Source organism: Lottia gigantea (genome assembly GCF_000327385.1).
Source record: "Lottia gigantea unplaced genomic scaffold LOTGIsca_97, whole genome shotgun sequence".
NCBI classification, from domain to species: Eukaryota; Metazoa; Mollusca; class Gastropoda; family Lottiidae; genus Lottia; species Lottia gigantea.
This window is the reverse complement of record NW_008711143.1, coordinates 341,973-355,686: the sequence shown is the minus strand read 5'-3', so window position 1 is coordinate 355,686 and position 13,714 is coordinate 341,973. Positions and strand designations below refer to the sequence as shown.

Genomic DNA, 13,714 nt, shown 5'->3' with positions numbered 1-13,714 from the left:
TTCATTAAAAATTGAAGTCTTAAATTAAAGGGTGATTAAACATCTGTCTTGAAATTTAAAACGATCGTGTCGTCTTTTGTTTGTCTGGCTTAGATGGATGATCATTGATTTTAAACTCTTCTAGGATTTCTTGATAAGGAAGTTGTCAGTTTTTAGCAATATAAAGAAATGTTATTATAGTCATTATAGATATTATATGTACCATCAGGGAATATTTATGATATAGCCATGTATATTATGTTTATATTCCAACGAAGACTGGACATAATGTGAACCTGACACAGTTCCGATTACCACTTACTTACTTAGAAGTATCTTATTGTAAGTGTCCCGGCTTGTATATACTTACATAATTCAATGTTTTTATAAGATTATTTAGAACATTAGACTGGAACATGACTATCTTTTTGACCTTTTATATATAAATATCATTAAAAACCCCAAAAATACTTACTCAGATCAAGCAAATCACAGAGGATTTACAAGCACAATCACAGAGGATTTACAAGCACAATCACAGAGGATTTACAAGCACAATCACAGAGGATTTACAAGCACAATCACAGAGGATTTACAAGCACAATCACAGAGGATTTACAAGCACAATCACAGAGGATTTGCAAGAACAATCACAGGATTTACAAGCACAATCACAGAGGATTTACAAGCACAATCACAGAGGATTTACAAGAACAATCACAGGATTTACAAGCACAATCACAGAGGATTTACAAGAACAATCACAGGATTTACAAGCACAATCACAGAGGATAATACAAGCACAAGGATTTAAATGAACAATAATAGGGGTCAGGGTTGTAAAACTACAGAGGATTGACAAATGCAAGAGTAATTAAAATCACAGAAGATTGATAAACTCAATAACAGGAGTTTGAGTAAGTAAAATCACAGAAGATTGAAAAGCACAATAACAGGAGTTTTGAGTAAGAAAAATGACAGAAGATTGAAAAGCACAATAACAGGAGTATTGAGTAAGAACAATGACAGAAGATTGAAAAGCACAATAACAGGAGTCTTGAGTAAGAAAAATGACAGAAGATTGAAAAGCACAATAACAGGAGTCTTGAGTAAGAAATATCACAGAAGATTGAAAAACACAATAACAGGAGTATTGAGTAAGAAATATCACAGAAGATTGAAAAGCACAATAACAGGAGTCTTGAGTAAGAAAAATCACAGAAGATTGAAAAACACAATAACAGGAGTATTGAGTAAGAAAAATCACAGAAGATTGAAAAGCACAATAACAGGAGTCTTGAGTAAGAAAAATCACAGAAGATTGAAAAGCACAATAACAGGAGTATTGAGTAAGAAAAATGACTGAAGATTGAAAAGCACAATAACAGGAGTCTTGAGTAAGAAATATCACAGAAGATTGAAAAGCACAATAACAGGAGTATTGAGTAAGAAATATCACAGAAGATTGAAAAACACAATAACAGGAGTATTGAGTAAGAAATATCACAGAAGATTGAAATAAACAATAACAGGATTATTGAGTAAGAAATATCACAGAAGATTGAAAAACACAATAACAGGAGTATTGAGCAAGAAATATCACAGAAGATTGAAAAGCACAATAACAGGAGTCTTGAGTAAGAAAAATGACTGAAGATTGAAAAACACAATAACAGGAGTATTGAGTAAGAAATATCACAGAAGATTGAAAAACACAATAACAGGAGTATTGAGTAAGAAATATCACAGAAGATAACAGGAGTCTTGTTTTATATCATGTATTTATTGTTGTGTTTGTTTATATGTATATTGCTTCGGTAATGTAGATGTATATATATTGTAAACCAGAATGAAAATGATTGCCCTTGAATTAATTCAATGTGTCTAATTTGGCTTGTAGGCCTGATAGAGACTACATTTTTTATACGATCTTGATGAAACTTGGTATGAGACCTTGGTAAAGATTGAAATTAGTAAAAATAGGATGATTAGTTTCACATATTAAACCACTACAGACTTTGTTATCATTTCTGACAGCTGGTAGTGGGCGTATTTTACCTTGCCTGGCTAGCACTCTTTTATCGTAAAGAGTGTAAACAACTGTAATCTTATCACAAATTGTCTTAAATAGAGAACTATTTTTCTTCATGCAAAATTTAGAGGGTGACAATTGCAAACATTTCACTGAAAATATAGACCTTTAAATAATGCAAATCCGATTAAACCCTGACCCCAAAAAGTACTAATATATTCAAGATGGCGGCTGATCTAATACTTCAGGGATGAATTATATCATTTGAAATCTTTTATAATTCTAAATTTTGAAAATAGAATTTTGTTCGCAATGAAAATGTCTATCTACTTGTAAATTTTCAGATCGATTGAAATAAAATTGTAGAAGTTGAAAAAAGCATTAAAATTAAAACAAAAAAAAAGTCAGCGACAAAGTCAAAATCTTAAATTTTTTAAAGTGCTATCATTTAGACATTAGTTTGAAGTAATGAACAAAACAAAATTACGGTCAAAATACATTCAGAATTAGAGCAGTAATTCGAAATAACTAATGAATGTTTAACGTCCTATGTCATTTCCGGTTGGTCAAAACTGCGTCATTTTACATTCACCTAGTAGCAACACGCTAAGTGTGAGAGACGATCATGTCAGATAATGTGTGACATATACAGTTTTGGCTGGGGAGTGTGACCAGAAGTAGACAAAAAAAAAAAGTCAGTTTGAAAACAAAGCAGTGCGTTCTAATTAGCTCTACATACACCAAATGCTACTTAATACCTGGTTTGATGTGCCGGATCACATTTGATGAACTGTTTCAGGTTTTTGCTTTGACTTATAGATGATTTTAAGATTATTTGAAAATTTATTATTAAGATTTTGTTATCATTTCTGACAGCTGGTAGTGGGTGTATGTTACCTTGCCTGGCAAGCTATCTTTGACGATTTTTTAAGCATTTTTGTCCATTGGAAACTGAATTTGATTGTATGGATTGTAAAGAGGTTTTCTAAACTTTTAATTTATATTTGGGGACACTGATAACATCATTTTCACCATTTCGTTTTTCAATCAGACATCTGTAAGTCTTGTAATTCACCTTAGTGCTACTAATATCTAAGGGCATGTGTAATTGGGACATTATAATTGGGTTAATAATTCTTTCATTACAAGAACCACAGACATCTGACTGAACATTGGAATGATGCAACTAGAAGCCGGAAATGGCCTTGATAGACATTTATTAAGATTATCAAACGAAACACTAAGACATACAATTCCCTGTTATATGTTGTTTATTTGATTTCTATTTTTGATATATTTAGTACTTGTCAACTTGTTAAGAGACTTGGCAATAGAGGAAACACCACTTTCTACTTAATTCAAGAAATTCAAGATGACATCTCTTGCCTTGTATATGTAACAATTGTATTATATTTTAATTTCACACCTCTAGAGACAACTATTTATTGTAAATCTTGTGAAACACAATTTACAATAGTAAAGATAGTTCGATGAATAAAATGAAGCAAATGACAGTATTATTTTTAAAATTTATTCATTGAAATATAACAAGGATTGGTCACTGTAAATTATCAATATAATTTATCTGGAATATCTCAACTAGGCATCCCTTTTTTAGAGTCAATATATTTTCGAATTAATTTTAGTGGAATTCAAGTGACCTATTTCTGACCTATTTATAGTTTCTATTGGTACGATTGAGATTTTCAGTTTGATGTCTAAATATGTATTGTGACATGATGATTCTTTTCCATAGAGATCTACCGGTAACTCTACTTGTCTGACCTGTCCTTATTAGCCAAAAAAAGTGCAAAACGACGGAAGTAAAGCTTCTTTTGAATTTTATATGTCTGATATATTTAACTTGATTTACTCGCATGAATGAAAAAGATCCATCATGTGGAAAATGTAGACAGAATGAATCAGTTTTAAAAAATATAGAGCAATCTGATTGAGTTTGGTTCTTTGTTAAATAATTAATGTCACCAGTTGGCTTGTTGTTAAATTTTATATGATTATTGATAACCTCAATAGAAAAAATGCTTGCATTTGTCTACATAAAATATCTTTTACATCTTTTTTATTAAATTTCAAATTATAATTTTAAAAATAATTTGGTTTGGATTTTTTATTCCTGATTTAAATCCCAGAAAGCTATGTTCAGTTTATTTATTTCACAATTCAATACTTCTTTGATTCCTTAAGCCTTTTCTGGACAAATTATAACAAGCTATAACTTGCTTAAAGAATTAGTTTTGAAAATACCTTTGAAGTCACTGATCTTGTTAAAGAAAGTAAATAAAATACTTTAGTTAGACTCTTACTAAACTGTGATGTCAAAATAGAAAAAAAAGTTGTTCAATTTAATCAATCAGAGTGAGAAGAAACCTTTCAACTTTTATACACTCTACAACCATATAAATACTGAACTTAGGTCTTCAAATATTGTTTTAACACAAATAACATTTCATCATATCGATTGAAATCACAAGAATAGATTTGACAGTAAAACAATTGACACATAATTTGAGAAATCTGAATGCACTTTGACTTTTAATTTTTTCAAATTATGTCCAAATTGATTACAAACCGTGATTTTAAAAAGAGCAGATGTGCAAATGTGATCAGACAGGTGGACAGGCAGACAGCAACATTCATGCATTATAAAGAGAAGTTGACTGGAATTCTATTTGACTTTTCTAATGATTCTCATAAAGTATAGAGTAGGTTATGATTTGAAAAGAAAGTAAGATGATAAGTATTAATATACAGTATGAAATTGTCAATTGAGTTCAGAAAAGAAGGAAGCCTTTATTTTGTATTGAGTTGCTCATTCACATTTATGTTTTGTTTGCTTTATCTGCTTACAAAACCTGTAACACATATCAGTATGGATCTTTTCATTCAGACTGTGTTATATTTCAGGTTGGTAAAGAGTGGAGATATGTAATTTATAAAACAGATAAAGAGTTAAGAATGAAGATAAATGGATACTTGTGTTGTGTTTTAATATGCATGGACATCATTTAGAAGCGTATTTAGATATTTCTCCCCCTCCAAGTCCTGCCATGGGCAAAGGTATTTAAAAATAAGCTATAGTTCTGTAAAATTATATCAAATTAACAGACTGCTCTTTGTGATATATTTCCTCAGCTAGATAATGTCACTGAATAACTAAAAGTGATAGGATAAGAAAAGTTATCTTTATCACTCAGAAGTGTAAGACTACTATCTCAATATCTGTTTGTACATTATTTGAGATCAACTGCATATGAAAAGGATTGGTACATTAGGAACTCAATAAGTCACCAATAAATCACCAATAAACCTGTCACCTGAATTAAATGAATTGAGTATTTAATTGATTTTGGAGATACCTTGTCACTCATAACTGATGTAGAGGACATTTTCAATACTGTTTCATGCAACTTCATGGGAAATGATTTGTCGATCTAACTTCATTGAAATTTTGACTCCATAGAAAATACTGACTGCATCTTGCCTTTGTAATAAGCCTAGGATGTAATATTCTGATTTTTTCTTAGCCATTTTGTGCTTGTTCTTATTTGCTAACAGGTTTGTGTTTGATTTGTTTTACTAGTTGTATCAGAAGGAGATATGCCACCTGATGTTCATCAATCCCAGTTCTCTGTATTCGATCACCAAATTACAAACAATGTCTCCCAGGATGCTTACACTTTTCATTCTGAAGACACCAAATATAGTGATGTTATGGCAACTGATGTCAAACGCAAAAAAGGTAGGTTTGTTGATATTTTCAGTACTAACCAGTAAGTCTTGTTTGGTTTGGTGACATTGAAAAGTTTCTTTTTTCTAATTATTCAAGGCGACCACATAAAAAAACCAATGGACCTGAGTATATGTCTATTATTTATTTATTTGTAGGTATTGGTGTAGCAGGCAAGAGTATAGAAGAAGAATTATGTCGTATTTGTGGAGATAGAGCATCAGGGTATCATTATAATGCTCTTAGTTGTGAAGGCTGTAAAGGTAGGGATTCATATGTTGGTAATATTGTTTACAACTTTAAATATATAAAAATATTGTAGAGTTTAAATATTAATGTTAACACTATAAATCTTGTATGCATAAGTAATAATATGAAAATATCATGCCTTTCTTTGGTTTTAAGTACTCTTGTTACTTGATACTGTTCAATGACTTTGCTTTCCCTTCTCGAATATCCAATAACATACAATCGAACCAATAATAAAGTATAGTTACCAGTTTGTGGAATAGGGCCACCATAATTAACCACCGTACCTCAGCTATCTCACATGTGGGTACTGGGCTCTTGTAACCAATGTAAGATTTATACTATTTGGTATTCATGTTTAACCAATAGAACAATGCACGAGGTCACCTGACAAATTTATTGAAACCAACCACAAAACAATTGATTACCCCATATGATAAACAACCTTGTTTCACTATACAACCATATTCTTTCCTACTCAACTGCCAAAAAATAATTACAATTAATTAGTATTTACACCAACCCTTTTTTATGCTTACAAATTATATATCAAAACCATGACATTAGTTAATATACCTATCAAAACTAAAATCAAGAAGCTAACTTAATTACACCATTGAATAAAATATATATAACAAATATATAGCTATACCAGAATTAATTTATTCCTATTAGCTATATAACCAAAAACCGTCATGTTGTTACTAATTATTACATGTGGACCAAACTCCTCTGTGTAAAAGATATCAAGGCACAAAACACACTCTGTCACATTTAGATATAGATATAGTATGTGAGATGACATGTTATCAATATAAGTAATTTGTATTGACAGTAGTAAAATGTGAACATGTGGAAAGTCACAGTACTGGGATAAAAAATCTTGACTAAAAAGATTGACCAACTTTGAGATTGGATGAATGTCATTCTGTTTAATTTCAGGATTTTTCCGTCGCAGTATTACTCGTGGTGCCACCTATAGTTGTCGATATGGTGGAAATTGTGAAATGGATATGTGGATGAGAAGGAAATGTCAGGCATGTAGATTACGGCGCTGTAAGGAATGTGGTATGAAAGAAGAGTGTAAGTAATATTTGACCATATCAAAATGGGGATTGAGATGACTTTCTTCAGGGAAACAAGTTGATGCTAGCATGATTCCAGACAATAATATAGATTTAAGTCAATATAAACCATTTAATTCATAGCAGTGTGTTATATACATCCTTCTCAAGGTAGCCATATGCATGCCATCTTCGTATACTAGAGGTAGATTTTGATTTATGCTGGTTACTTTTTAATGTTGGCCCAAACTGTAGATCACAAGAATAGATCAAAAAGAACAAACCTGATTTTATGGTCAGAATGTGAAATGTGCCTGATAGTTAATCAGCCAAAATACCCTTTTCTATCACTTGCTTCACATTACAGGTCTGTTATCAGATGAACAATGTAAAGCTCGAGATGCTAGGCGGAAAGCAAAAGCCAAAGTCAATCCTGTCAAAACAGAACCTATACCAGACAGTAATGGTTTGTCTCCAGAAAGCAAACAGCGTAGTGTAGGAGACCGTAATGGTGGTACACAATCTGTATACACCAATCCTCTAACAGTTATCAATAGTAACCCTATGAATAAGGTTGCCCACCATCACAGACAGTTAATAGAGGAAGTGTGTCGTCTTCAAGATAAATACGAGTTTCCTGATGAAGCTGATGTTGATAAAGCAACGGTTAGTAGCAGTCAAAATAAAATTTGTTAACAATTTATGTATTTCTCAAGCAATTTTCTTCTGAAGATGTATAAGTTATCAACTTTTCTGCCATTAATAGCTGTATGATTGTGAACTTGATAATTTTATTTGTTACCTATCACTCTCTGTTCTTCTGCAGGTGCTAATATAATTGATAGAAAATTTACTTTTTATCTGAGCAATAGGTCTGTTAATAGTAAATTAAACATTATATTTATTAAGTGTAATTATCAGTATAAATAACCTTTCACTCCTAGAAAGAAAATTATTATTTTTCACCTTTAAAGGTGCAGGTGTACAGAACAGTATATAGCACTTAATAGAAAGGTCAGCAATTCAGATTTCGGCACAAATTTCTGCAGACCAAGACCACCAATGCTGTACATGTTAAAAAGGCCAATTCCTATGTCACAAACCCATAATAGTAAAATGTTGAACTTTTTTATTCTGGTATACAATAATAAACTCTATTGTTACTCTAAAGAGATATAGAACTGAAAGACGTTTCTATATTTCCATTTAAAAGTATTTGTTTTATATTTTCAGTGTGTAAAGCCTGATATGAAAGAAGTAACAGCTGATGCTATGTTTCGGGATATGGCTGAAATGACAGTATTAATCACTAATTTAATTGTTGAATTTGCTAAAAGTTTACCCGGTTTTACTAGCTTATCGAAAGCAGATCAGATTGTTCTGTTAAAGGTAACAATTAGATATAATTAATGAATGGATCGTAGTGTTAAAATTTGACGACATTTGCTAGGTTACTGCACACAAATAGTGGTTGTGGATTTTAATCTGGGTTGATGTGGTCATCTTTCCTGCTTATTGCACTTGACCCAGCTGTAAATGAATACGCATAATCTATGATCAATGCAAAGAATCAGTCGGTAGACAGGATCATTGTCAAGTTGTTCTTATGTTATCTATATCTTTTGATCTGGCTTAAAATCGGTATATTTATTGAACATTTGAAGATTGTTGCATTTTGATGATTTGAATCTGAGTATTTGATTACCTTCTTTACAGGCTGCCTCTAGTGAAGTAATGGCTATAAGAGCAGCAAGATGTTATGATTTAGAAACTCGGTGTATAGTCTTTGCTAATGGTGTACCCTGCACCCTGGAGAACATGAAAGCCACTGGAATGGGAGAATATGCGGAATTAACCTATCAGTTCTGCCATAATATGGCTGTTATGGAAACTGATAATGCAGAATATGCCTTACTTACTGCTATATCAATATTTTCTGGTAAGTATTGACGGAAAGAACATTGACTGGCACTCTAGCTATTGTTGGTTCACAGACTATTCTAGATTATAGGATGACTATACAATGCAGGGCTGACAAATGTGGACAGCAATGGCAGACAGAGAATAGACTTTCAGATAATTGGCTGCAAGAGCTTTGATTGCTTTGAGTGTCGGCTAGCTTTGGCAGAGCATGTAGTACTAAGTGATCTAGAGCTTTTGACCTGTCTAAATCTAACCTACGTGGCGTGGAAAAGAAACCTACCAAATTTCCCAGAAAAGTACATTTTCCAGCTATAATGGCCCCAAGCATTGACATTCTGCCAGCCCATTGAGGCTCATCATATTAACTGTAATTGGAAACATCACGTTGGATTTGAATATGTATCTGATCTCTATTACAGAACGACCAGGTTTAAGTGAGAAAGATAGAGTAGAGGAAGTTCAGTATAGATATGTTAGTGCTCTTGAATCTTATGAACATATAAAGCGTCATAAAGGAGCCTGTTCGTTTGGGAGAATTTTAAGCCTTTTACCTGATTTGCGTTCAATTAGTGCTGAACATTCAAAAACAATCGTGGAGATTAGTCAACAATCTTCTCATATGCCCGGTGATTATTGTGAGGTCAAAGACATCTATGTTGATCCTCCCGAAGGCACATGAATCCTGCCAAGTGTACAAGAGGCTGTGTTCACATTTTTTGTACACCTGTATATTTGTATTGATTTATATTGTTACCTAAGCTACTGACATATTAAGAGAGTTCATGGGTGAATAAAAATTTGGGATAATCAGTTTCAAAAATCAATGTATGCATGTGGAAGCAATTGTTATGCTAATGATTTGAGTGTCAGATATCCAAAAGGGCATGAAAGGTAATTATGGTAAAATCTTCCATCCTTCAAAGTTCCAGGAGATGAGGCTTGATGACAAAAAAGTTGCAATAAAGTATTCTGTGGAATGAAAATGATTCCATCTCTGTAATGACTTACTGTTTCTTTTCCTACCAGCATATATCAAGGAAATAAATGAGAGTTTAAATTTTTCATGTAAAATAAAGGTTATGAAAATTTTATCAAGTGGCAGCATAGTTTTAAAACTTACACTTTTATGATACTTTTTGTGCCTCAATGTTAGGAAGAAATGGAATGTAATGGAATTAAGTGGAACTGTTTGAAATTTAGCGGTCTAATTCTGAAAAATAGGAATCTATGTGGCATGGAAAAGAAATCAACCCAATTTCCAATAGGTGGAAGTTACAATTGGAATATCAAAGCAAGACAAAAATACTTATGAGAAACTTATTTGCAGAAACATTTTCTTAATGTGTCAGTGGAATTTCTTGAAAGGTTGTTTTAACATGTGGCTTCTTAAAGATTAACCTTCAACAGGGCCTTATGTTTTACTAACTCTAGCTGGATGATATTTTAAACTTTTGTTAGATTTTATTTCACTGTTAATAGTGGGTTTTAATGAAAGTCAAATAAATCAAGGAACTAATTTTGCCTAAATAACAATCCACTCATTATTCAGTGTCTTATAGTATGTTATATAATGGCTGGAATAGTTGTTTTGATAAGCTGTCTCTTAAATTAATCATGATTATGAAATAGTTTTGTTGTTTTATTATTATTTTGTTATGTTTATAACAAGAATTGGACTTTATTTATAGAAAATCTATTAAAATTTGGCAAAAAAAACTGTTCTGTGTATGAATCAGATTGTTAAATGTTATGTCAAAACCTACATACATGTTATTAGTTATCGGTTTTAGTTAAAGCTGTTATCCCATGTAACTAACAACTAAAACGCTTTTGATATTTTCAAATGATTTATGTATATAAGTGGGTCTAATGCTTTTAAGAATTTAAAGTGGGTTCAGAATGTTGGATACACAAATATTTTACACAGAGTTAAGTTGAAGATACAAATTATGTTTAAGTCATCTGATCAGTCATTGTTAAACATTAGGCTTTACCAACCAATCAGATAACTGTTATTCTTTTAAATCTATTGATATTTTAGTGTCTAGTATGGATTTTAGTGGTAACTTGATTTTAGTCTGATTTTAGATATTGTTATAAGATAAGTATATTGTTATAAAGGTGAGAATATAAGTGATATCCAACATTTATAGAACTCTTGCCAACTCATTAGTGCAGCTCTTAATGTATATTTGCTTTAAACTTGTTTATCATGCTTATTCAGAGTAGCTGGGCTAGGTTTAATCAAGCTATCAAGGTTTTAAAATTCATTTCAGGCTGAATTTTAGATTTCTTCAGCAGGTTAATTTGTTGCATCAAACCAAAGAGATGTGAAATTTGGCTCATTAATAGCATTAGAAATTTAAAATTAGTCTATTGTTCTGACACATTTTTTGGTAAATCAAATTTTACCCATTAAAGTACCTTACAGGACTAATAGCTTCATAATAGTACTGATAGTCTTAGAATAACATAGCATTGTTGAAAATTGAAAGTTTTGTTATTTATTATCTGGTATAAACATACTTTCTTCAAAGAAATCAAAAATGTCTCCAATACACTCCATGTGTATATCTTTATCAGCCATTCTAAGACTCCCAGTACAAAATGATGTGAAGCTATTATTCTCAATCACACATAATAATTGGTAGAATTCCATTTATAAACAAAAGGTAAGTGTTACAGTTGATATTAAGCTTATTGTCCTCATATCATCATAAGTATGTAATGTAAATATTGTACATATTGGTTGACCTAATATAATACATCATTGTAAATATTGGACTTCCTTTTTCATATTAATTAACAATTTAATTCCAGATAACTTTTATCTGATGACATCACAACTTTAATGTCCACACTTCATTAATCTCAACAAAACTACGAGAATGTGAGACATTGCTGTCAAATATGAAATATGCAATTTTGAATTTCAATCATTTATTCAAAAGATATATTCTGGATCACTTTCTTTTTCTATTAGCACTTTCAGCAAAAACACTTAATTCCTTGGAATAATTGTAAACTTTAGTTTAAAGTAAAATCTGGTATTATAATGTGGATTAATAATAAAAGAGAAGTCCTGAACTATAATCAGCTACAGATATTTATATACACCCGGGACATCTAGTAAATTATATATAACATTTTTTTCTACTATTCATGAGGATGGCTACTTTTCATTATGACGGCTACTATTTAATATGATGGCCACTATTCATTATGATGACTACTATTCATTATGATGACTACTATTCATTATGATGACTACTATTCATTATGATGGGCCTTTGTTCATTATGATGGGCACTATTCATATGATGAGTACTATTCATTATGATGGGCCATTATTCATTATGATGGGCACTATTCATTATGATGGGCACTATTCATTATGATGGGCCTTCATTCATTATGATGGGCACTATTCATATGATGACTACTATTCATGATGATTAATACTATTCATGATGATGAATACTATTCATGATGATGAATACTATTCATTATGATGACTGCTATTCATTATGAAGGCTTCTATTCATTATGATGACTACTATTCATTATGTTCAATTAATGAACATAAAAAACTGCGCAGATGTTATGGATATATAATTCATTATTAGCTGATTCACCATTCTAGATTACAATATGTAAGAGTTAAAGAAGTAATCAACCTGTTTGTGTTCAAAAGAGTTCTAGATGTATATAAATGCCTATAACAGATTATATTAAAATGTGCTTTTTGAATGATACCTGTGATGTCACTATCATAATGTGCTCAATTAGAATCATCTATCAGTTCTAGCTACCTACAAACACATTCTTTATAAATGACATATTATGGAATCTTCATCTAGATTGAATATTCTTATTTAAAGTTAAAAATCAGTAGCAATATTTATATTAGGCAGGTATAAGCTTAAGGAGGTGTTTGGGAACAATCTTCTTCTGGAATAATTTTTCCATTTTCATACCAAAAAATAAATGCTTTATAGGGCTTAATACTTTATAATATGGTTTGCATTAAGATTACATATTTTATGAATATCAGTTGTTTTTGTAGGTAGCTTTGTGACTTTGAGAAGGGCATGTAGAAATTGTTGATGAAACAAAATTTTATGGGTGACTCAGTCCTGGTCAAAACAATTGATACTTCAAGGAATTACCGACACAATTTATATATTATGATAAATTTTACTATTGAATCAAAATCTCAAGAAATATGAAATGGCGTATGAAATGCCAGCTGAACTAAGCAGCCTTTATGAGTTGAGTTTTCTGTGACAAAGGACTGAGCACAGTTGTTATGTAGGTGTTTTAGATCTTTAGATGAGGCCCATGACTTCACTCAATTCCTCCAATCATATTTTACCATTCATATATATTCAAATATAGGGCATTTCTAGAATATTAATTGTACCATTGGGGTCTTATAGTTTTCTGACTAAGAAAAAAGGTTGTCAATGATACTGATGTATCAGATTGTTGCCAGATTGTTCTAAAAACTCCTGATCATGTAATATCATTGACATACTATAGACATATTACAGGTTTATTGGTGGTTTGAAGGAATTGAGGCTTTAAAAGTCAGCAATTTACACTGGCTTTGATTGGTGGTGAGTATATTCTGGGATCATTCCTTGATAGTGCTGAACAGAGAAAATTACTCGCTTCTCATAAGAATTTTCAGTTACTTCAACTTGAAGTATGAATCCA

At 31.3% G+C, this 13,714-nt stretch overlaps 2 protein-coding genes across 2 annotated transcripts; both read left to right on the top strand.

Annotated features, from left to right (window-relative positions):
- Window positions 1-958: 958 nt before the first annotated feature.
- LOTGIDRAFT_135283 (hypothetical protein) lies at window positions 959-1,620 on the top strand (the record flags this gene model as incomplete). Its single annotated transcript, XM_009068985.1, has 2 exons — window positions 959-1,321; window positions 1,537-1,620. Coding segments are annotated over 2 exons (447 nt in total), but the record flags the coding sequence as incomplete, so codon positions are not given.
- A 3,402-nt stretch (window positions 1,621-5,022) lies between these two features.
- Window positions 5,023-9,674, top strand: LOTGIDRAFT_170342 (hypothetical protein; the record flags this gene model as incomplete). The annotated part of the gene is made up of 8 exons (XM_009068984.1): window positions 5,023-5,089; window positions 5,613-5,771; window positions 5,918-6,022; window positions 6,951-7,091; window positions 7,440-7,738; window positions 8,306-8,461; window positions 8,789-9,011; window positions 9,415-9,674. The coding sequence occupies 8 exons, from the start codon at window positions 5,023-5,025 to the stop codon at window positions 9,672-9,674; spliced, it is 1,410 nt and encodes a 469-aa protein (XP_009067232.1).
- Between the last annotated feature and the right edge of the window lie 4,040 nt (window positions 9,675-13,714).